We start from the raw sequence: 25,623 nt of genomic DNA on the forward strand, positions 1-25,623 counted from the left end.
AACGTTCTCCTTGGGGGTGAACCTGATGCCCATGCCATTTTGAACTGCAAGGAAAATTTCATTTTAAAAATATAGGGTCTTGCATATGTCAAATAATTATTACAGACTGTGTGGCCATGTGCAAGGGTTGATAAAAGTCAGCACTTGAACATGTGTGCAAGTGTATGTATCTCACCCTGAGCATGTTGTGTTGTCACAAACGCCTTGATAGAGAGCATCTGTTGGTCTGTGTATATAGTGAGAGAGCATAGCGCAGCGATGACAGCTCAGGGCTCTTCTCCAGGTATGCTTTTTTTAAACCGTTCCCACCAGCATGGAAGAAGAGCTACCCAGTAGCAGGTTAAAGAGAGAGAGAGAAAAATGAGCGTGAATTTCCTTCTGTAAAGGCGCTGAAAGAATTAATGTGGTGAAAAGGCAATGCTTGTGTGGTGAGAAGCTTTCTCAGACTGTTTCTAATTTTCTCTCCTTCCCACACACATTAATGACGCCGATCCCAAGCACCCAAACACTCAGTGTGCAATGTGTGAAAGTTACTTTAACATGTTGTTACTCAGCAGGCATGCCATATCCACCAACACACCTTATTGAATCCAGTGCTGCCTCCACGATCACGCAATTGCCTTGGTGTCAAGCTTTTTGGCTCCACCCCTCCCTATAATGAGAGATGCATTAAGCCACACCCACTGGATTAGGCTTGAGATTATATGTTTCAGGTAACTATGGTTGACACCTTTAGTTTAGACAGTTCCTTAGCAGCAGTAAGAAGTTGAGCTCCCTAAAAAAGAAAAACAATATTTCAAACTTCTGCCTGGCAGTATTAGCTGAAAAACATTATATTATTAAAAGCCTAAATGTCAAAGTGTGTTAACTTCAGAATGGCCATTATAGTCATGCTGTCTACTCTAGTGCAAGACATTTTTCTCTTTATTTAAAAAAATTGCCATAAAACAGCGCGGATGCCATCTCAATTTAAAAATAGTTTTAACTTTAAAACACTGCAGAAATTTCAGCCATGACAAATCATACCACAAGTAACCACCAGTTAAAAAAATTACAAAAAACAAAAAAACTAAATGAGGCTCATTTGAAAAATAAATAAACTGAAAACAAAAATGATCAAATAAAATAAAAGCATTTTTTTGGCATGTTTTATGTTTTAATTAATTTTGAAAAATTATTGCATTTATTTTTTCCATTGTTCGTGATCAATCACCACTGTCTTGTGGGGTCATGCTTAGTCACAATCTCTGTTTTTGCGAATGCAAAATGCTGCAATAAACTAAATTTAAAATAAAAACTGAAAAAAAGAAAACCAAAAAATAACACAAAAGGAAAAGCCAGGAAACTGAGAAACCTATTCAATCATTGTGTTTTCATGATTTGATCATCGCCGTCACTTCTGAGTGATTGAGTACTGTAGTCATTGATTTCCCTAGATAATATTACTAAGACTGACAATTGAAAATAATAATAAAAACACTGATAATCATATGGTGTTTGAGAGCAGGGACAGAGAATCATAGTACTGGCTTGTGTCATGAAATTAGTTTTTTGGGTGTCTAACATTGACCATCATGTGTATGTTTCCTGTAAAATAACTCACTATACTGTCGCTGCTCTGAGGTACACAATCGTTTTCTCCATGCAGATCAGTACATTCCTCCAGAGATCCTTTTAGCACACGCTCAACACGGTCTTGTCACATATGTCTGCAAAGATGCTGAGGCTGCAACACACATCATGAACAGGTTATGTGTATGTACATATTACATGTGGCAGTCTGGAGAATTTCCCTGGGCAATTTGTGAGATACAGTACAATCAGCTGATGACAGGCTATTAATTCACTTTTTTCTGCTCTTTTTATATAATACCAAGCGTGCCAAGAAACAGAAATGGGGCACACGTGGAGACACTTGGGGTGGAAAAATTGACAAGTGATCTGAATCTGAACGGGTCTAAAAGCAACTAAAGGAAGTTGAGCTGAACTGACTTTGTGTCGAGGAACTCCATAAGCGGCCGCCAGTGCGTTGTCTGCATCAGCCTCCGCTGTGTTACGACTGTTCTGATTCAGAGGTCCTTTAATCTGATACAGGATCTCCGCCATCTGACACACACATGCATTCATACGGGCCTGGAAACTATAAACATATACATATAGAGAGAGGGAGAGAGGAATGCAATGATTCAGAATTAGGCCGACAAACAAGACGGTAATGATAATGGCATTATTCCCAAAATATATTTTCTGTAGCACTTAAAAAAAAAAAAACTTGATTAGTATTGTATTCATTAAACGTATATATATTTATAGATGCGTTCAAAATGCTTCAAAATAAAGTAAATAATAAAATAAGATTTTTTTTACATTTAATAAAAAAAATGAAACCAACAAAAACAATGAATAGTGATTTCTGAAAGAGATATTATGACAAAGGTGACATTTATAAGCAGAACTCGCAGAAACGTTGCGATAATGATATTCAGATGAAATTCAGGCTCAGAAAATTACGTTTACCTCTTGGCAAACATGCCACTCAGGTTATCCAGAACAGAATTAAGCTTCCCTTGCAGGTCATTGAGGATATCTGCAGCCTCTGAGTCAAGCTGTTGAGAGTAACACACACACACACACACACACACACACACGGAAATAAGTATTAGTTTAATAGAAAATATCAGACTTAAACTAGGCAGAGGCAGAGGCAAGGAAAGGTACGGAGAGAATGTAGGGGGAAAAAATCACAATGTCTGTCATGGTTCTGCAAGTGCATCAGCATCAAGAAAGTGAAACTAATTGGAAACATTCTCTATTAAAGCTGTTTTTCCACGGTAAGACAAGTTTTCAGCAATACATCTGTCAGATCCAACAAACAGCTTAATTAAAGCAGGTGTAATAAAAAAAAATACCAAAACAAAGAGTGGAAGAGTTACACTTTTATTCCCACAATGAACAATAGTAACATTTGTTTATTCAACTTAATACTGCTCAGGAAGGACAATTAAAATACACAATATCACCAGTAAGGGATGTAGATTTGATTCTGACAACCAGAGTGGTAGAACAGAGAAAACTTTTAAGTAGGTTTTCAAAACTACTGCTATTCAAAGAACAGAAACTCCAATAAAACTTAAAAAACCAACCTGTCCTCCAACCAATACGCTTGTATAAGTCGTTTGTCCAAATCCCTGAAATATGACCCATCAGAGTATATACTTCAATTGCGCCCCTATCGGCAAAAGGTCGTTTTCATATTAATGTTTTGTACTCTTTTATTTGCCCTCTGGTTTGCGTTTCTTGTAGCTCAGTTAGTAGATTATTGCATTATACCTTGATATGTAATCATGCTATCATGGGTTCGATCCCAGGGAACAGACGTGCACGAAAATGTATATGCTCAATAAATCATAATTTAGCATGATTTCTGTGAGGGTTAGGTTTAGGGTTGGGGTTAGGTGTGGTCATTCGAATGAATAAGCCACCTACAGTAGTAAAGTATGTAGGAAATACTGTGAGATCGGTGTAAAACGCCCACACATTGCATTTAAATAAACGTGCGTTTTGATTGGTAATGACGTTATAAGTCAATTCATACTGTCATTATTTTTACGCCCGCTAGAGGGCACTTAACTTTAAAACGTAAATAAAGATCGTAATAAATGCATGCACAGGCTTAAGTGAACAAATATATTGCAGATCAAGATTAGAGAACAATATATAAATACTTTAATTTTATTTTCATTAATACTATTATCTCTGAATTGACTTTGTAATTGGCATAATACATTTTACCTGACTAATAATAAATTGTCATATTTGATATTATTCTGTCTTACTCTCAAATTATTTTCTAGATTAAGTGAAGGTGGATGTTTCCACAAATCTGCATCCAGTAGCTATTATAAAAGTGTGTTATCTATTGTATGCAGCTGCATCAATTATGGGATTTTCCAGAGTTTTTCAGTTGGGTTTAGATCAGGACTCTGGGCAGGCCATTTCATTATTTCAATGTTCTTAGCTTCGAGAAACTGATTTATCCATTTTGTAGTGTGACGGGGACATAGTTTTGCATGAAAATTGCTGGTCGATTGGGAGATACTTGCAGGGAAGGTACTGCATGTCTCTGAAGGAGGTTCTGATAATCATCTGCATTCACCCTGACATGTAGCTGCATAAAAGGATCAACACCTCCTGCAGAAAACATCCCCCAAACCATGACACTTCCTCCTCCAACTTTCACTGACTTCTTTACACACTTGGGATCCAGTCTTTCCCCCAGTCTGAACCAGTCTGGACCAGTTCTTCTTTGTCCACACAACATGCTTCTAAGCAAAGGTTAATCTAGCCTTTTGACTCTTCCTGCTGTTGAGAGTCTTGGCCACTGCAGTGTGCGCTTTCAGCCCGACTTCTCTTAAAATTGGCGAGACAGATCCATACCCAGTTCAGCGCTGAACTCGCAAGCAATTCCAGCTGCAGTGTTGAACCTTCCCCATTGAGGGTCTCCGAATCATCCTGTCATCTCGTGCAGTTGTCTTATGTAGACGACCAGCCTTTTGGGGGGAGCTGAATTAGAGTCACTGTAAAGCTGCAATATTTGAGAAATCTTAGATTTGGAATGACCAGCTTCTCTTGGAATGGTCAAAAGGGTCATGCCTTTAGTCTTCATCTGGAGATCCTCTATCAGTCACCTTGGAGCAGTCAGCCACCTTGCAATGTCATTGAACATTGGAGGAATGCTGCCAGTTGTTTTACAAATATAATTATTATTCTTATTCTTATTATTTTATTTTTTTACTGTGCTTCAAAATGCAATTAATTTATGAAAATGCATAAAAATTGCCTTTCTACTCCTGTTAGGATAACTTCAAATAGGACAAAAAATTGACCTTGAAATTTAGGAAATTGTAGGTTGTTCTCTATTTTTGATCTGCACTGTACTTGTGGACTTGCAATTAAGCCAATGAAGGCATAGAACTGATCATAAATGCATGTTTTTCTGAAACGTTTATTCACACTATGCTATCACAGTGATAGTGAAAGAGAAGAGATAACTAGGCTTCTATCAAAACATCACAACAGTCTGACTCACACATACACACACACTCGCATACATCCATGATGATTATTGCACCATTTTTGTGTCGACCCTTGCCTCTTTCTACCAAGGGACAGAATGAAAATAACATGGGGATACAAAAGAAAAGGCACAAAGAGAAAAATGATACACCTGAACAAATCCTCAATGGCACTGATGCTTCTGAATGTTAAAATTTAGATAAATAAAGAAATGTTACAGTTTAAACCATGGGCGTAGGTTTAGGGGGGGACGCTAGGTACTAGTCCCTATCAATATTTTAAGATGACAAATTTGTCCCCACCAATATTTAACAAGCTCCTTTGAACTGCTATTTGGATCTTTGCACTGCTATTTGGATGGATTCTAACGGCCAGGACGACGACGACAGTACATGAAATGCCGTAATTTGATTGGCGGCAGGGTATCTGACAGGCTACACGCGTGGGCGGGGACTACTTTTGTGCTTGCACTAGCAGCGAGCGGCGGTTTGTGTGCACGCGCATGTTGACGACACCGACGGTAAGTTACAAGGGCTGTCTCATTTTACACATTTAAAACATTTTAATATTCCGGGTGGGGGGGTTGCCCCTTTTTGTACTTTGTAGATGCCACCCAAGAAGAAGAAAGGAGACATAAGAAGCTTTTTCATAAAGCAGAGTCAGAGTGTAAGTAGGCAAAATAACTAGCTAGCCACAAAAATAAACTAGCAGTAGTGACTGACCAGGCTTTCAAATGCATATTCTGTGGAAAATAGTATTAACTGGTGATAGTATGTGTTACCCAGGATGATAGAATGCTACGTTAGCAAGTAACTGAATGTCAATTAGCCTGTAAGTTACCTTAACTTAGAATCTTGCAGTCCACATAAACGTGTGTGTACTGGAGGGTAAATAGTGTTTATAATAGAAAAAGGTTATTATATTTATTTATTTAGATTTGTTTCCTTGTGGCAGAGTATTTTTTTTTTGTTAGTGTAAATACTAATGTACATAATAATTTATCTTAATAAAACGTTTGGTTTCAGATTTTAATTTTTTGAGATTATACAGTTATATTAAATCACCATTAAATCACTGGTATTTTACAACAAAATAATTCCCAGGGGGGTGGGGTTATGGGGGTGTCCCCACCAAAGCTGAGACCAAACCTACGCCCATGGTTTAAACTGCACGAGAAACACCACAAACCTCTTTCCCTTCAACTTTGGACTGAAGAATGAAAAAATATTTGTATAAATAAAATGGGGAAAACATTCAAACTCAATTTTAGTCTGACAGTAGTGAGGTCTAATCTACTCTCTGTCCAAGGTCACATTCACACAATCAGTGTTTGGCATTGACAACTGTATTTACTCATCACAGCGGACACAAAGTTAAATAAACTGAAATCCAATAGAGACTGGATCTTATAGCTCCAGATTACACGGCTCATATCACCTACATCTCTCAGAGTTACTGAAATAAAAAAAAATAAACGTGTGAGTCTTACTGGCTATCATATTGTGTAATGTGTATTAAATGATGGACAACTTGGTTAGTGTGATTACAGTATGTTCACACAGTGCTTGTTTGTGATTTAAGTCCACGAAAGTGCAGGTGTCAGTTCAGTTCTAAAATAATGCGAAACACGTCAGAAAACAAAGCATGTTCAAAGGTTTGGTGTCAGATTATTTAAAAAGATTTTTGAAAGTCTCTTATGCTCACCAAGGATACATTAATTTGATAAAAAATACAGTAAAACAGTAATATGGAGAATTTTTTTTACAATTTAAAAGTAAAATATTTTATTTGAATGTATTTTAAAAAGTAATTTATTCCTGTGATGTTAAAGCTAAGATTTCAGTAAAGTATATTAAGTGGGTTGGTTTGGTAAGTTATGGGTCGGTCATCAATAATTTTTTCATTTTGAATTATTTTTATATGACTTTAAAATAAGAATAATTTGTTCATTTTGTTGTGCATGTTCATCTTTCAGTCTTTAACATATGACTGTGATACAAAAGTGTAGTTTGGTGAATGAATGCTTATTGTCTCCAGTACAGTGTCTATGTGTCTGTCACATAATTTATCAAAGACTCAGACCATAAGACGCTGAAGAATTTATTGTTTGGTTGCATTATAATGATTTCTAATTCAAAATATGATTAAAGATTTTATATGTGCATGGTGTGTGTGTATTTTGCCTATTGAAAATTTGACATTTTAAATTAACTACGCAATATGACTTGAATACGGATTTGTTTATTTTGCTGAAAAAGATTCAAAGATTCAAGTCATTAAAATGATCCGAACGAAGTTGACCAGACTTCAGTCAAAAGCCTGGCAACACAAGACTACCTTAAACTATCCATAAAAGAATGGGTAGACTAGACTTATGATCTAGAAAAACACTCCAAGATAGAAGAAAAAATAATAATAAGCATCTGTTACTGTGTTTAACACAACAATTATCATTTATTCACTGACAACAACTAAATTATCCCATCTGCCAAAGGCAAATCATTATTTAAGCTTTCAATTATAGGTAGTTGTTTTTGTGTCACATCAGGGCTAAACCTAAAAACAACCCTTTGACAATGAGGTACTGGACCCCTGGGGACAGGATCCCAGCCAAACAGCACACATCTCTCCTTCCCAGCAGAGTCTATACACATGCTTGCTCCTCACACTAATGAGACCTTGTTCTATCATGTTTCAGAAAGTACCACACACACACACACACACACACACACACACACACAGACGTGCATCATTTTATTACCTCGGCTCTATCACCCACCTCTGTGGTCGTGTTCTCATCTTTGAGACAGAGAAACAAAATTACATTCACACAGAGTCCTGTTGATCCAGCGACTATGGGGAAACACTACCACGGACAAACAGTGTGTGTGTGTGTGTGCGCGCACGTGTGTATGTGAACCTACATTTCTTTGTCCTCCTTTTCTCCCTGATGCCAGAACGTGTAAAATAGCAGATGAAAAAAGAAAAAGACATACACAAATAACATTAACATAATAAAGATGATCCTTTAACTGGAGCAGGAAGCTAAATAGGTTTACATTTTTAATGACTATGTAAAAATATACATAATATGTGCATATATAAAAATAATAAATCAAATACTGTATGTTTTAATGTTTAAATGTTTGGGTCAGTAAGAATTTTTAATGTTTTTGAAAGATATATCTCGGATGATCACCAAGGCTGCATTTATTTGATTAAAAATAAAATAAAAACAGTAATATTGTGAAATATTACTACAATTTAAAATAACTGTTTTCTATTTTAATTTAATTTCAAATTTAAGTTGTTCCTGTGAATACAAAGCTGAATTTTCAGCATCATTACTCCAGTCTTCAATGTCATGTGATCCTTCAGAAATCATTCTTATTTACCAAAGAATGGAACTCAGTTCTTATTCTTATCAATGATGGAAACAGTTGTACTGCTTAATATTTTGTAGTAACAATAATATTTTTTAGTCAAATGTATTATATATATATATATATATATATATATATATATATATATATATATATATATATATATATATATATATATAAAGGTAACCTTCTTAATGTCTATACTGTCTCTACACTGATTGAATCAGTGTGAATAAAAGCATTAATTTCTTACTGACCCCAGACTTATGTGTTAGTGTATTATGTGTATAATAATGCATTTTGACATTTTAGGTCACAATGCAAGAAAATGTAAGACGTCAAAGAGCTACATCTCTATTATACTGTACCATAATTTTAATTGAAAGAAACCATGAATTTAGCTTTAATAATTCCACCCAGCTTGCCTCCAGGTTATGATAAATAAAGTTTATGTTTGCAATGTATCTCATACATGGAATTATCAAATAGCGAAATCTCAATAATCTGTAACAAACATAAAAAGAAACGATAAAACTGTAGCAAAAACATGCCACTGGGGACCATCTGCCTCAAATCTGTGAGGGGCATCTTACTCCAGGGGTCTAACTTGAACTTTTTAGTATGGTGTGCCAGATTAGAACTAGTTCAAGTTTTAAAAAGTCATCTCAAGACTTTCTGTTCTATTTCATGCCTTTAGCTGCACTCCCTCTAGTTTCTTTTGATCGATTATTGTGGTCACTACAGAGTTTTCATACTCATCCCCAGGGCTGTGACCACTACAGGCATTAGGTGCATTATATATATATATATATATATATATATATATATATATATATATATATATATATATATATATATATACATACATACATACATACAAGCTTTAAGTAGAGTACTAGCAGAAATGAAAAAAGAATGAAAAAAACAACTAAAAACTAAAAAAACAATAAGAATGCAAACAAACACAGAAAAAGTTTAAATCAAAACTAAATATTTGATTCATCGTCTCAAAGCATCTGATACGACAACACTGACTTCACTACGACTGTCATACATCAAACTAAAGCTCACACAAACCCACCTTCTGCCTGTCAAACTGTACATCCAGATGAAAGGAGAGATGTAAAAACAAGAGTCAATAACAGATGGATGAGTGGTAGGAGGTGAGAGTGAAAGAAAGAAGCTGAAATGAACAGCAGCAGCCGAATACTCAAGGGACCATTCACAAAGGGTGCATTAAAAACAGCTAGACAGAGTGGATTGAAAAATTTGCCTAACCACGACAAACTGCTGGCAAAAACTGCTGTGCAATGTTTACATGCTGATGTATTAAATACTACCTTTTAAAAGTTTGGAGTCTGTAAGAATGTACATTATTTTAAAGATATTTCCTATGCTTGCCAATGCTGCATTTATTTGATAAAAAAAGAATGAAATAAATGCAGTAAGATTGTGAAATATTATTACAATTTAAAATAACCATTAACTATATAAACTATCATTTCTATTTTAATGTATTATAAAATGTAACTTAATCCCGCAAAGGTGAATTTTTTAGCAGTCAGTTTCAAAAAATCTTGAAAACAATTGTGCGGCTTAATAATTTATGGAAACAGTGATAATTCCCCCAAATATTCTTTGGTGAATTTAAAGTTAAAAACTAAAAAATGATTTTAAAAACGGATTCCAAACTGTTTATTGCTGTATGTTCATATAACATAAACATTATAGTTTTAGTTGTTTGTAGGATTTTTTTTTTACCGAACAGTACTGCCCTGGGTATTAATTGTGATGCTAATTACCACAATCTATGCATTTCTTTCTTTCTCTCCACACACACCAAACATACCAGTCAAAAGTTCCTAGCTAAATAGCATCGCCATGAACACTGACAGCGACACCTAGCAACACCTGACTCACACAAACTCAAGGACAGCAGAATATTTGTCATCACTTCACACAGAGTCATCTTAAACATGCAGAAATCATTGAAAAATGTCTGGCACATGTCTGGCTTTAAAAATGCCTGGACACAATAATACAATACACATGTCAAAGCACTCACACTGTAGGAACCAGAAGAGTGTATGCTAAGCCTAAAACTGCTGCGGTTTTATTTCTGTTCTTTGACTGACATACAGCATTGTCACAATTCTAATCTTTATTTATCTATCATTATTTTACCACTTAATTATACAATACTGAAGGAAGGACAGGAAACTATGGGAATAAAAGGTGCCGTCAGAATGAGTCTCCAAACAGCAGAAAGGATAACTGATTCTTGATAACAGGAGGAAATGTTATTATGGATAATGTCAATGTTAAAATGCCTTAATGAAGGAAGTATTTCTCACAAACATGCAGCTTGTCACTTCACATGCCATTAATTAATGTGTGGATTATTTGTTTATTATTGCGATATTTTCATCACCTTTTTGGACTCTCATTCTGATGGCACCCATTCACTGAAGAGAAGCCACTGGTGAGCAAGCGATATAATGCTAAAATAATCTAAATCTGTTCTAATAAGAAACAAACTAATGAACATCTTGGATGGCCTAAGGGGGTATCATTTTTCAGCAAATTTTGATTTTGGTGTGAATTATTCCAATAAATGCACAACAGCAACAACAACAACAAGTGTGCAAAAGTGAATTGTTTAGGAATTCTCCAATACAGTATGATTTTAAAGGTAATTTCTATTCAGTGAACTTTCCAGATAGTTCATACTGTAACTGCAGTTCACTTAGTACGTAGCGCTGTGTTTGATTAGCCTGCATTAGGTAATGATGCTGATGTTAACCCAGCTGCAATCATTAACATCACAGCTGGAGTCTAGAACACAAACTCCACAGGACGCATCACACAGAGCATTCCCTCACCTCCAATTAAAGACATAGCTTTTGTATGGATTTAATCACTATCTTTTAACTTGCATTTAAGACTCATATGAATAAAGAGAACCCATATAGTTCATTCCTCACTCATGCACTTATTCAGATTCACTGCTCTTGGTTGGATACAGGAATCAATTAATGCACAAATCCTAGCTGTAGAAGTGAAAGCTTTTGATTCTTTTTAAAGCTTTAGCGCTACATTAAATTATCTGGTCGCAATTAATAGGTCAATTAGGCTTAATGTGCATAACAGAATGTGACTGCACCCTAAAGACCCATCTGTTCCATCAGATTTTACTAATCAACTTTCGTCTTAAAGAGACAGTTCACCCAAAAACAAACATTGTCATCATTTACTCATCTCCATTATTAAACCCTGTATTTTCTTTGGTTTGTGAAGTACAACCTTCACTTGCATTTCACAAAAACAAGACATCATGAATGAAATGCATAAATGAAAACAAGACAGATGACTATACTTTTTATCACTGAGCTTTTGATTTTAGTCCATGTGTAAAAAGCATCAGCTACGATCTCTTAACATACTTCTGATCCTTCTGAATCTGAATTTCCAGACTGATGGAATAGTCAGACAAAAAAAATAAACAATGTAAATGTGACAATTAAAACAATGATACTAAATAAACAAACAAATAAATACAGCTTCAATTTAATACTGTTAAAAGTTTGGGCTCAGCAAGATTTTATTTTTGTTTGGCCAATGAAGTTTATTCTGAAAGGATGCATTAAACTGATTTGACAAATTAGAGCATTTTTGGTTGCTCTCTCTCTCTCTCTCTCTCTCTCTCTCTCTCTGTCTGTACTGTCCTAGCAGGCATAGATTGTAGGCACTGATCTAAAATATAGAACATACATATATAATTTACTTTATAAACACACACACACACATATTTCATATCATATCATATATAGATCAGTGATTGTATGTTAATTGCTGCACTGCATCCGGTCACTCGGTCACTGCATGTCTCTGTCAGTGTGAACAGCCATTTATAATGTTTCATATGCTTTATAAACATTTTCATAAAGAAGCACATCAGGTGAGACATAAGCCTGTTTCTCACCTTAGCATCTGATTCATCTGACTGGTAATGAAAAATGAAGGACAAGATGAGTAATAGTGAAACAAAGAACAAAACGAGAAATAAAAGGTGCAAGGTAGGAGCAGAAGACTTTGTGTCGTTGATTTACACAAAATCTTGCAAAACACCCACACTAACATGCACACACATACGGATATGCATTCATGGCCTCACACACTCCTCAGTACTGCAATGTTGAGTGTACAGACCTCATTGCCTTTAGTGTTAGGGAAAGTTACTTTTAAAAGTAATGCATTACAATATTGTGTTCCTCCACCATTCAATCATTTTAGTTTAATTTTAATTTTAACAGAGTAAAGGCTGCTGAACAAATCAGCTTTGAAATAATTATTTGAGACTAAATTACATTTTACAAATATTTTAAAACAGAAAACGGTGATTTTAAATCTTTAATCTTATAATGCACCACATTTTTGTTGCACATAGAAAAAAGTACCATGTTAACCATAGTTACCTGGACATTTGAAGTGGCTTCGTCCCTGTTATGTCAATTTACCATAGTACCACCACAAAACTTTTTTGTAATAGTGTTGGATCTGTAGCAAATCTTCGAAAAAAGACCTTAAAAAAACCTGTTATAACTTCAAGCCTCACTCACCTGTTTGGCCCCCATAGATTCAAACATCTTCTCCAACAACACACGCATCTGTTGAACGTTGTTCATCAACACACAGGGCTGCAGGAGAGGAAGGAAAGAGCGAAAAGCACAAGGACAGATAATGAGACAACTCAGACCTACTTGGATTCTTACCGTACAATAGCAGACAACATAAATTCAAAAACTTTAGTGTCTGAGTTTGTAAACACACACCGTCTTTTCTTTCTCACAGTAAGAGGAGAAACTCTTGGCTAGAATAGCACAATACTGCAGGAGCACTTTGGTGATAGTCTGGAAAGGCGGAAAAAGGTAAAGAAAGAACACTATTAAGCCTAAAGGGTATGTAGAGTAAATGAACTACACCTTGTACTGAGCTGGTAATCTGGAACGACAGACTTTCTGGAATTGACTTTGCTGTGGTAACTAATTCATTTTCATGGGAAGATGCATTAAGTGCTGTTTTGTTCCCTGAAATATTCCTAAATTTGCTGATTACGGAATAAAAGAGATCATATCAGAATACACCACGATTATAGACATGTCAGATAATTGCATTTAGTATTAAGTCACAGACTAAAATCGAATAAAATGTTAACGCATCTCAGTTCCTACAAAACCTGTGTAGCCTTCGACAAAGATGTCTCTGCATCAACCGTCTAAGTTAAATATGACTCACAGGCTATGAAACAGATGGTGATGATCTAAAGATAAACTATCTGTGTGCCAGCAGCTTATATTTCTCTTGCCACCATTTTCCATCTATTATGTCTCTTATCTCTCTTCCAGCTTCTCTGGAGCCATCTTTTGAATGTACTGTAGTATACAGTATGGTTTAGGTCTGTTGATCTTCACCTTGGCAAATCGTCGGTTATACTGGGCAACCACTGCAGGATCAGGACAGTCTAATTTCTTGATGATCTCAAAGCTTTGGTTGAGCTGAGTGAAGATGTCCACGACTGAACAGGAAAACAGGGCATGCTCAGATGTCTGCTGGAACTGTGAAAAAGACCGGAGAGCTTTTTATTATTGAGGTTTCTTCAGCTATGGGGACTTTTTGCCCTGTGCGTTTTGTTTGTTTGTTTTTATTTCATTTGCCTCCTTACAAGCTCCAAATGTCATGAGAATTCTATGCATTTTATCAATCTTAAATCATGGTTTCCATAAAAAAATAAAAAGAATCTTGAGCACCAAATCAACATTCAGCTTTGAAAACAGTTATTTCAAGTTGTGATAATATTTCACAATATAAGTATTTTCACCATATATTTGATCAAATAAATGCATCCTTGGAGAGCATTAGATACTTTTTACAAACCCCTAAATTTTGAACAATACATTATGTTTTATATTGTACAATATATTGCAATTTTTATCTATAAAAGTAATAAGAAAAGTAGCATAAATAAATGATGAAGTCATTGAAGGAAGCATTTCTCAAAAGTATATAAATTTGGCCTTTACATAACTAAAAGATTACGTCAGTTAATAAAAAAAAATAAAAAAATAATCCACCTAACAGGTAGCAGACAGCAAGCAGCAATTGTATTTGGCAAGGCATGTTTTAAAGCCTGGTAGACCAAGAGTAGAAAGCCATTTACAAGAGAGCAGACCCCACAGAAAGGTCATACAGCAGTTTCTGAACCATACCCCCTCTCTTTTATCCCTCTCGAGGGCTCCATGCATAAACTCCATCGACACTTCTTCATTCTCAGCCAGCCACTGGAGAACAAATGGCAGAAACCACCTACGGATGGGAAATGAAAAAGAAATAGAGAAACAGGGGGAGTAATAAAGCAGAGGGCAGCAAAGTGGTCTTACTAGTGGTCAAGAACGTTTTAAACAACAGAGAAAAGCATCAACGAGGCATCCTAATTGGTTTGAGACTGTAGGTTATGGCACTGTGAGAGTGCAAACATAAAACTACTCAAAAGAAGAACAAACTGCAGATTTTGTGCAGAAAAGAGAGAAAAGTTTAGCCAAAGGCGCTCTGAAAGAGTTTTAGAAGCAGTGTGACTCACGATGGGTACTCTGGGACGGTGTCGGAGAAGGCGGGCAGGTCACAGACGTATTCGTTGAAGAGCCATTTGACTTTGAAATGCAGATTCATGTAGTCCGCACTTTTACAAAACCTCAGCTTCTCGTGCTCTGGGGAAACAGCAAGCATGAGTAAACAGATCTAATTTAGTTTTAACTTGTCACGAATTTCTTCCAGTAAACATTTGCTCTCCTTCAGCTTCAACATATGTATTCTCCAAACTAGCTATGAACTCACGGAGGCTAATGCGAAGAAATGCATTTCACACACACATATACTACCATTTTAAAGTTTGACGATGGTAAGGTTTTTGAAAATATATAAGTTAATACTTTTACTTAGCAAGGATGCATTAAATTGCTAAAAAGATACAGTAAAGGCTTTCACATTGTTACGATTTTTTTTTTTTTTTTTCAAATAAAAGCCCGGTTCTTTTGAATTGTATATACTGTACATATAATTACATTCAAAATGTATATGTTATGTTATGTATCATGAATATGATAGTAAAAAAAACTAAACCATTAAGCAGGACAACTGTTTTACCATTGATAATAATACAGGGGGAAAAAAGCATGCTGGCATCAAAAGAAAAATAAAGTTTTTTTTGAATGAGGAGTTTAACTCCAGTTAACTCCTGCTTGGAAGATCTAAAAGGAAACCAAGGGAGTTCTATTCTCTAACTCTGCTGTAGCAATGAGAGAATGAGGACTCGAGACCAAAAATGGAGCTTTGAACCTTTAAAGAGGTTTTAACATAACAAAGAGGACAAGACATTAACAAAACACTAGCCATATTTATTATTCAGTACTCAGCAACTTGGCCCACACAATCATGGTGATGTAATGAGGAGGAAGTAGGGCAGATATTGCACTTAAGCACCCTAACTGTACTAACATTCCACTTGGTTTCAAAGCTATAGAAGCTGTTATTAAAGGATGTAGATTAAGGCTCCTTTGAGGGAACACATTACTTAGTGTGCAACAGAGCGGTGCAATTATCTCACATCCATAACAAGAAATGTATGCCAAAGTTCATGACTCCCAAAGGCCTTATAACATTTTGACCTTTCTTCCAATGTTTGTAGACAATATGATTAAGAATTAATCGGATAAAAAGGAAAGATGGAATGATGTAAGGAGCAATCTCAAATTAATTTGCAGTGAACACAGACTTACTTTAAGGACACACACGCTTCCCATGCATATAAATGTATATTTCTTCATACCTTCCAGTGCATACTTCATGTCCTGAGCAAAGAGTGTCCACATGACCTCGGCACTGACCTTCCCCACATTCAACTCCTGAGGAAACCTGCAAAGGACACACCAGGTTAAACAGCTCAAATTAATGACTTTGTGTGTAATATTGTGTGTGCATCTGTGCAGTGACTGACTGATTGATGATTGAGCTGTAGGAGTTCCTGTCCTCCTCAATGATGGAAACTATTAAGGTGATGAGTTTGGGCCAGAAGTCCAAATTCTGTATGCTTGGTCCTGGTTCCTCTAAAGCAGCATTTTGCTCCTCTTTCTCATCCTTCTTGTCTTCCTCTTCTTCACTCTCTTCTCCTACTTTCTTCTCTTGTGGTTTCTGTTGTAATAGAACAATTGCATGACCAATTCAACCTCTAATAATGACATAGTACAAGCAGAAATATCCAAACATGATGTAAGAATACCCATCTGTGTGTATACAAACATACACCTATGCAGGATGTGAATGTTTTTACTCACAGGCTCCACAGCCGGATGGAACTGTCTGTTGTACAGCTCTTGGCAGTTGTTAAAGATGTATTCATATGTGGAATTGAGGCATGCTTTCACACAGTCCCTGACCACATGGGCGGCACGAGGGGGAGACTGCAGTTCCAGAACCTGGACACAGGGGGCGCCAGAGAAGACAAGAATATGACTATATAAAAACAAAGTTAACACCCTCTAACAAATCAATAGTGACTAATCTCAGTTATGAAAGCCCGCACAAAAGCCTCTCTCTTACTGCACAAAGAAATCAATCTTCATCTCACACCATCTATTATCCTTTTCTACTGTATGAACTCAGGCAGACAGAAATGACTGAGCGTTTACTGAAACACAATTGAATTTCTCATCTCTATAGGATCTGTCACTCAATATATGTATTACAAATTAGACCCACATCCCTGCATCTCCCAAACACATTATAAAACAGAAAGAAGGGTACTACAGCATGCCGTTGTTAGATTTGATTTAGAGGTATTTTATCTTACCTTCAGTCTGAAGAATGTAATGCTAGTCAGCAAATCCACTGTGGATTTGAGATCCGCTAGACGTGGTTTACTACTGGCTGGAAAATTATTCTGGAGATCAAAGGGACAGAATTAAGATCGCAGGAAGCTTAAGTGAGAAGCACAGTATGACGTTGGTAAAATGGATGCTTCAGGAGAAATAAAAAACATGAACAACATATTTACATATGCACAAAGTTTGATGATCAAGTCTATATATCATTATAAAATGCATTCATTCTAGCAACTCTCAAAACCAGTTGAAAAACATACATATATATATATCTATATATCTATACATCTATATTATATATATACCTGACTGTGATCACCTGGATAAAATTAAGATAAATTACATGCATGAACAAGATATTGTTTTATTGTGTCATTTTCCAATAAAGCTGTGATTTATTTTAAACCCCACCATCCTCAACTGTGCCTGTAGATTAGGGTAAGTTAAAGAACATGATAAATTCTTACTCTGTATGTTGACAGGTCAATACGGAGGGAGTTATGGAGCTGATCCAGCAGTCTAACAAACCGATCTTTCTGCATGAACAGAGAGAAAACGAATCAGCCGTGAATAAAGTTAAACAAACAAGCAAAAAGGATTGGCTGTTTCTTTCTGTATTTGGAAAGGCAAAGTATGATCTTGTTACAGAGTCAGAGCAACATTTTTGAAAGCCCCAAAAGAAGTGTTTCTCTGACACCAAGCTCCCTTTTGAATGGAATCTAGACCTTGAGAAAAGTATGTGGAGTGCGGACACACCAACTGAACAGAATCACACCGTAAAAACACACCAGGGACGGGGTTTCGGATAAATCCGTTTCATGGCAATGAGAAAACCTGAAAGGGAGTGAAAAGGTCAGGGACACTGACAAGGTCTAAGTTATTCACCATGTTGTATCTTTTTAAAATCCTTGTATGAGCAAGACTTGATACAGCAGAAGGGTCAGGTACAAGAAAGGGAGGGGATGGGAGCATTTGTGCTGTGCACATATCCAAGCAGCTGTATTTATGCTTAGAATCAGAGGCTGCCATGACAGCATCTTCAGCTGTGTCATGTGAGAGCCTCGAAGGTTTTATGTGACTCTCTCGTGATTATAACAATCAAACTCACGATCACTTTGTGATCAAATGTGACATTATATATTATACAACAGGTGTTTCTGGTCTTTGAATTTGGCTGAGCAACATTCCAAAAGTGCTGACATTCAGTCGATTAGCACTAGGACTTTTCAATGTTTGAATCGCTTTTCTATGTTTGCATGTTCAAGACAGATGATTAGCTTGTGCATTGGAAGTGGTTTATTTTTAGTGATTCTTTCTACAGATTACTTTGGAACATTCTGCATCAGTATCATCCAACCACTCAGTAGTTCAGAATGTTCAAAAGTTTGAGGTTGACACGATTTTAATATGCATTTTAAATTAGATTATATTTTATATTAAATTATTTAAAAAAAAATACATTAAAACTAGTAATATCGTGGAAAATATTAAAAGTTATGTTTTAGTATACATTTTATATTTATTTAATATGATTATATATGTCTATTTTGTCCATTTTAATATATTATTATTAATATAATTTATTCCTGTGGTTTTAGCACCCACTACTCCAGTCTTCAGTGTCACATGATCCCTCAGGAATCATGGCAAGATGACGATTTGGTGCTCAAAAAACATCTCTCATTATTATTCATGTTTAATACAGTTGTGTTCCCTAATATATTTGAAGGAAAGGGGGTCCTTTTTTTCAAAATGCTTTCATGAGCAGAAAGGTGAAAATATTTATTTTCATATCTTTTATGACAACATATATGAATTTCTTAATAAAAAACTTTTGAACACTACTGTACCTTTTGACAACAGCTCATTTTTTTTTTTCAAAATACCAAGGACTTTTTTTTTTTTGGCAATTTCTGCCTTAATAATGAAAGGACAGCAGCTAGACAGGAAGTGAAGTGGGAGAGAGAGAAAGGGGAATGGGATTAGGAAAGGTCCATCAGCCAGTATTCAAACTCAGGATGCCCAAAGCACAAATGGCGCTATGAGTCGGTGTGCTACTCACATGGCTATTGGCGCCACACAACAAGGTACTTTTTCATTCAGTGGCAAAGAAAGGATTACGCTACGTTGCTATTTTTTCTCATTGTTCTTAGAAGCTTTACTGTTGTTGCACCCAGGGAAAAATCTAACCCTAAACTATCTTTACAGTGGTCAGGCCATATTGGCTGTGAGCGATGCGGAGTTAGCATTACCCCAAAGTTGGAGGCAGTGAAGCGGTCACAGGCGGAGACATAGGTCACGGAGGTGGGATGAGCATAGAATGCGTTGATGTTGGCCAGGAGTGTGCTCATCACCGCAGGGACACCAGGCAGCATGTATTTATAGGACAGACATGCAAAATGCCTACAGGTGGACAGACAGACAGACATCCAGTAAGAAACTGAGAATGTATTTCTACAACAGCTATGCAGTCCTTCAACTGTGATTCAGTGCTTCTCACCAAAACAAGTGCCACTATTGAATAGACAGAAGTTTAGGCTAGTTTTTATTTATTTGTTAATTAACATTCAGTTTGGTGTACAGTGTACAGGACTTGTAACCCAAAGGTCGAGAGTTCGAGTCTCGGTACTGACGGGGATTGTAGGTGGGGGTAGTGAATGTAAAGCGTGCTCTTCCACTTTCAATACCACAATCCTGTCAACATCAAAGTACCTATAGATGTCAGAATACAGACCAAATGCTCCAGGGCTTACGTCATGGCCTGATAGATGGATTCTATTCCGTAGCGCATGGCAAACTCGTCTACAATACCCTGAGCGACCTCATCAAAGTAGACCTTCCAGGCATCATCTCCTCGTGCTGTGGGTAACTTCACCACACCTTGTCCTTCAATGTCTGTCATAAAGTGAAACAAATTCTACGAAAAAAAAGAGAGGGAGAAAGAGGATAAGTGATGTGTTTTGCTATAGAAATGATTGTGTGTTTGCATTCAAGTATAAAGTAAATAAATCTGAACCCAACATAATTGCTATTTAATCTAAGTAAGATTTTTGAGTAATTTGTTTTTGCATTAGTTATTTAATGCAAAATTTTGTATACATTTAAAAAGAAGTGTTCTCTATTTGAATATATTTTAAAATGTCATTTATTCCTGTGATGGCAAAGCTGAATTTTCAGCAGTCTTCAGTGTCACATGATCCTTCAGAAATCATCCTAATATGCTGATTTACTGCTCAATAAAGCTTTTGCATTATTATCAATGTTGAAAACCATAGTGCTGCTTAATATTTCTGTGGAAACCGTGATCCATTCTTGAATCGTTCAAAAAAATCAAGTTTAAAACATCAGCATTTATTTTGAGAAGAAACCTTTTGTAACAATATGAAGGTTTTTATTGTCACTTTTGAACAATTTAATGCAACCTCTCTGAATATGAATTTATTTTACAACACTTCACCCCACATATTTTGAATGGTCATGAAGACAGGCATATTTTTTATCCAAAAAGAAGTTAAGTGGTGAGTGTAGGGCTTTACCTCGTGTAAACAGGTGTACTGAACATGATAAGGGGCCACTTTCTCTTCCCCCTTAATTTCCACACTTATCTGCAATCTGATGGCCCCTGATACCGCTGACTTGTCAGTGCGTTTTTCTGCAAAAGTTAGAGATTACACATGGCCATGACATATCTGATATAAAAGACAAGTCTCCATTTATCACATCTCGTCCTAATGATGACCCTCAACCAAAGTCTTGTAGTAGATTCACATCCGGCAGTGACATTCCATTAACTTTTATTTCAAGAGAAAACTAACAGTATCTTCAAATATCAAGACATCAGACTCAAGATTTTCAAATGAAAATAATCAGAAACAATGTATAATTTTAGGAAGCCACTTCACAAAACAGATTAGACATAAATGTACCGTGCTCTAATGAAAAACAAAACCGAAGAACAACTTTCTCATTTCTATGATATAATTATGCAAAGAGAGAAGCAGCCATGTGGCCAAGGACTAGTTAAACCATCTGACTGACTGTAAAATGTCCAATACCAACGTTAAACATATTTAATTCATTATGCAAGTTTTCATGAGCTAAAGTAAAATGTGTCATATTTCATAGTTACAATTTTATATCTTTGATCTGAATGCATGCAGATCATTCCATTATATCATTTTTATGGGATCAGGCTTATTATAACTTTAAAAATGAAATAAGAAAAAGTATGCAATAACAAATTACAGTTCATATTTTAGGCACAGATCAGTCATGGCCTGCACTACAATCGCATCATTTAAACAGACAGATGGTTTAATATCATACATTTAGTTTGTAGTCCTTAAACTCAGAAAATGACCATTGTCTAGTCATGGGTTCTCTCAAGAATTTCGAATGGGTTTTTCAGATATCAGTTTTACATTTATGAGAAAAGTAAGGTCTTCATTAGCCCTCATGGAGCAACTTTAGCTTTACTTTTTTTAACAACTTGCATTAAAGCACATGAAGAATTCAAAATGCACGTCTGAGATGTGACAGGGTGTCATTTAATTTATAACATGGAACCCTTTCAAAATTTTAGAGGGGGACCACAGCAAATTAGACTTCAAGTCTGTCTACAAATTGATTTCATGACTATACAGCCGTATAGGAGGAGTGCTATTTTCAAAACCTCAGAAAACAGAAAAAAATATAATTTAAAGAAATCAAATAACACCCCACACTGAAGCATACATAGACCGAGGAACTTACCAAGGTTGTACCAGACATCCATTTCTCCGCTGAGGGTTCGGACCTCGATAATGCTCTGGCCCAAAAAGTCATCAGATTCTCTCTTCAGACGCTGCTTTACACGAGACTTTATATCGTCATCTTCATCCCATACACGCAGTTTAATGCGGTCAGATGAATTGTGGCACTCACTAGGGAATGAAAGGGTTAAGTTGTGAACATATCACAGCTGCTTCGAAAAAGAGAGCTGTTATTTTGTTTTATCACAGTCAACAACTATTCAATATTAACAATTAAGTTGCTATATTTGCTTCCAATGTAAAGGGTGTAGTTATGTTAAATATTAAAGAATGGTTAATTGTAAGAATTATTTAATGCATTATTAAAAACAAATGTATTCAATAAAATAAGAATTAGCTTATTTTTATTAAAAAATAAATAAAATAAAGGGATAGTTCATCTAAGAATGGAAATTCTGTCATAATTTACTCATCCTCAATTGTTGCAAACCTGTCTGAATTTATTTCTTCTGTTGAACACAAAAGATATTTTGAAGACTTCTGGTAATCAAACAACCAAAAGTTGGTAGCGAATGACTTCCATAGTATTTTTTTCATACTATTGAATTTAAAGGCTGTCAGCAACTGTTTGGTTACTAATATTCTTTTTAAAAAAAATCCTCTTTTGTTTTCAAGTTTGGAACAATGCAATGCAATGCAGTATTTTCTTCCTGCATTACGCTTTTTAAATGTAGTGTATACTTTAAAATTCTCCTTCAAAATCTGCATCATAAATCTTGTACATTCTATGCTGTTGTCTTAGCTCTGCTACATATGACAATAAAACAATTTTGACTTGACTTTGACTTACTAGTCTCTAGGACAGAAAACTTGCCAATGAGATTTCTTTAAAATATCAATACCTCAATGAATTAATACCTCATTTCACTATTTCATGGAGAGCAAACAGATACTTTTGCTGAAGTCTCCTGCTTTTCTTTTTCTCCCAAACAAAATCTCCAGTTAATTCATGTGTCTCCCTTTGGAGATTTATCAAAGATATTAATAAATCAAATAAACTGAGATTAGATCCGCCAAGATATCATAGGCTGCAAAAAATTTCAAATACCCCAATATGCACCACATTTTTGAGCTATGCTATCCAAATTTATTTTACAGCTCTACACTCCTGTTTATATTTTTACTTCTCCTAAGAAATTTTTGGAGAAATATCGGAGACAAGGGCGATGACATATAACAACACCTAAGTAATGAGTTCCTCCGGGAGGCATCATTAAAAATGTCCAGATTTTGTCTGATTGCATAGAAAAGAAACGAGAATAAGAACATGGCAGATAAACGACAGGATTCCAAAAGAACAAAGACAACTGAAAATATTGTAAAAGACTCACAAGTTGAACGTCTCCTCCCACACAGGGTTAAGGTTACCATAGATAGTTTTGGTTCTCTTTTTAGTCTTGCCAACCTGAACGGTCACATAAGGATCACTGGAACCAGTTCTGTCTTTAGCCTGGAGGCCCTGAGCGCTCACCACTGGAAAACACACATGAACACACATGAGAATAAAGAATGGAAAAATGCATATCAATGCTGGAACAGTGCATGTTCTTAAAAGCCCTATAAAAAATCTGCATTTATGAAAACTACTCCTTGAATATTTCGATCACTGAACGTTATCAGAGCAATAACAGCTGCCCCTGCTTCCACACCTGTGATGGAGATTTTGGCAGACCATTTTGATGTTCCATCAAGAACAGTCTGCTTGATGGCCTTCATCTGCTGAGCATGGCTCAATTTAGTCACACTGAACACAAGCCTTATCATCTCAAAGATTTCAGGCCTGTTCCTCTCTCGGATCTTCATGCGGTCCTTCATGGCCGATATGATATGATGGGTTCTGTCCTCTGCTCCTGTTTTTGAGCTCTTCTCAGCAGCTCCTAGCAATTGTAGAGGTGTGTTTAATAATATCATTTAATTGCAAAATAAAACATGCAAAAGAATGAAAAATGTTACTGAATTAGTGAAAATGTTTCTATTTTACATTTGTACCTTTTAGCATTACAAATTATATTTCAAAGTACAATGTTGAATTTAAAAATTAGCATTTTTTTTTCATAAATTGCATATTGTGTTCTAGTGCATAAGCTTATAATTTTTCACATATAGTATATTTTTGCATGATTTCTCCTCACTGAGTTGGTTACGTTCATTATAAAGCATTTGTCAATGGCACAGATGTAGCATTCATAAGGGATAATGCCAAAAAATACTGAACTAAATAAACAGCTAACTGCAGTACGCAATAATCATGTAACAATACATAAAGGATTGTTTTGTAGTTGCTTGTTTTTCTGTATTTGGTTAGTGACTCACGCTGTAAACAGTCTGCGTTGAGAAGCTCCTGGCATTTTTCGTGGCATTTGACCCCACACTCTGAACAGCGCATGCCCTGCCGCGCAATGCCCCACAACAAGCCCTCACACTCATAGCAGTAGGTGGGTGTAGTGGCCGTCCACACTTCAAAGTTATGGGGTGTTGTGCAAGAAATAGGGTAAATCAAAGCCTGGAGTGTCTTCTTGTACACGTGTTTCTTCTACAGGGAGAAAAAGAAACTGAAAATAGTTTGTGCCAGAAATGGGCCCAAGACGTAACCCTGAAGAACACATTTTAAAACGATGCCCAGATCACACGTTGAATGTGCTGAACTGAAAAATGACGAAGGTGTTAAGAATTGAAAAGTTAAAATGGTAAGGAGTAAAAGATACTCTTTATAAATTCTGGACCTGGTTGATGGTGTAGGTGTAGTTAAAGGAGTAGGCAGACAGATGTCAAAGTGATGACATCACTTCTCTCTGTTGAAGTATGATGGACTTTACCAATCGATTAGTCCACTTAAAGCTGCAGTAGGTAACTTTTGACACTCTAGCGGTTAATAAACAGAACTGCTTGCGTCTTGCGGAAGAACATCGTAGCCGGAACTACTTCTCTCTGTTTATGTCTATGAAGAATCACAAAGGTACTGGGTTACTCCGCCGCGGTACCCCTGAAGCAATCTAAAATAATCTGAATATAAACACTTATTATAGGTGCACACTAGTGATTCAGGACAAGCTAAAAACACGGTTTGGAAAATGGATTCATGGTGTACTAGCTTATTATATACATTTTTCTACATTTTGAACACAAACAAAGTTACGGACCACAGCTCTGATTGGTTGTTTCTTACCGGGAGCGATGGATTTTCTGCAAATGGCAATAGGACCACTGGGAGGAATATGTAAAAAATATTTATTTACAAAAGTTACCTACTGCAGCTTTAAACGCTGCCCAAAATCTACTGCAATCTATCTGCATCCTACATCCAATCAACAACCAATGATAGAACCAAATCCTGCCCTCCATTTTATCCTTTTTCGTTAATCAGTTTCACTCAAATAATACAGAGGAAAACTCTTTCGCTATTTCTGTTACAGTATGACT

General features: G+C 36.0%; 1 protein-coding gene and 1 long non-coding RNA gene across 2 annotated transcripts in view; both read right to left on the reverse strand.

Annotated features, from left to right (window-relative positions):
* Positions 1-615: 615 nt before the first annotated feature.
* On the reverse strand, positions 616-1,626 carry LOC113075822 (uncharacterized). Its single transcript, XR_003281040.1, has 3 exons — positions 1,604-1,626; positions 731-775; positions 616-652 (listed from the first exon to the last, which is right to left on the reverse strand). It is a non-coding gene; the product is annotated as an uncharacterized LOC113075822 (long non-coding RNA).
* A 73-nt stretch (positions 1,627-1,699) lies between these two features.
* LOC113075833 (protein unc-13 homolog B-like) overlaps positions 1,700-25,623 on the reverse strand; it is a 78,560-nt gene continuing 54,636 nt past the window's right edge. Inside the window, exons 16-35 of the mRNA XM_026248493.1 lie at positions 24,517-24,736; positions 23,853-24,080; positions 23,535-23,676; positions 22,145-22,314; positions 20,929-21,044; positions 20,146-20,309; positions 19,645-19,795; positions 17,860-17,928; positions 17,362-17,451; positions 16,847-16,987; positions 16,510-16,703; positions 16,342-16,427; positions 15,097-15,223; positions 14,726-14,822; positions 13,931-14,074; positions 13,292-13,369; positions 13,079-13,156; positions 2,518-2,606; positions 1,993-2,140; positions 1,700-1,726 (exon numbers count right to left, since the gene is read on the reverse strand). Coding sequence (XP_026104278.1) covers positions 1,700-1,726; positions 1,993-2,140; positions 2,518-2,606; positions 13,079-13,156; positions 13,292-13,369; positions 13,931-14,074; positions 14,726-14,822; positions 15,097-15,223; positions 16,342-16,427; positions 16,510-16,703; positions 16,847-16,987; positions 17,362-17,451; positions 17,860-17,928; positions 19,645-19,795; positions 20,146-20,309; positions 20,929-21,044; positions 22,145-22,314; positions 23,535-23,676; positions 23,853-24,080; positions 24,517-24,736 — 2,559 coding nt within the window. The remainder of the gene's footprint in view (positions 1,727-1,992; positions 2,141-2,517; positions 2,607-13,078; positions 13,157-13,291; positions 13,370-13,930; positions 14,075-14,725; positions 14,823-15,096; positions 15,224-16,341; positions 16,428-16,509; positions 16,704-16,846; positions 16,988-17,361; positions 17,452-17,859; positions 17,929-19,644; positions 19,796-20,145; positions 20,310-20,928; positions 21,045-22,144; positions 22,315-23,534; positions 23,677-23,852; positions 24,081-24,516; positions 24,737-25,623) is intronic.

Source organism: Carassius auratus, unplaced genomic scaffold (assembly GCF_003368295.1).
Source record: "Carassius auratus strain Wakin unplaced genomic scaffold, ASM336829v1 scaf_tig00017721, whole genome shotgun sequence".
Taxonomy (NCBI): Eukaryota; Metazoa; Chordata; class Actinopteri; order Cypriniformes; family Cyprinidae; genus Carassius; species Carassius auratus.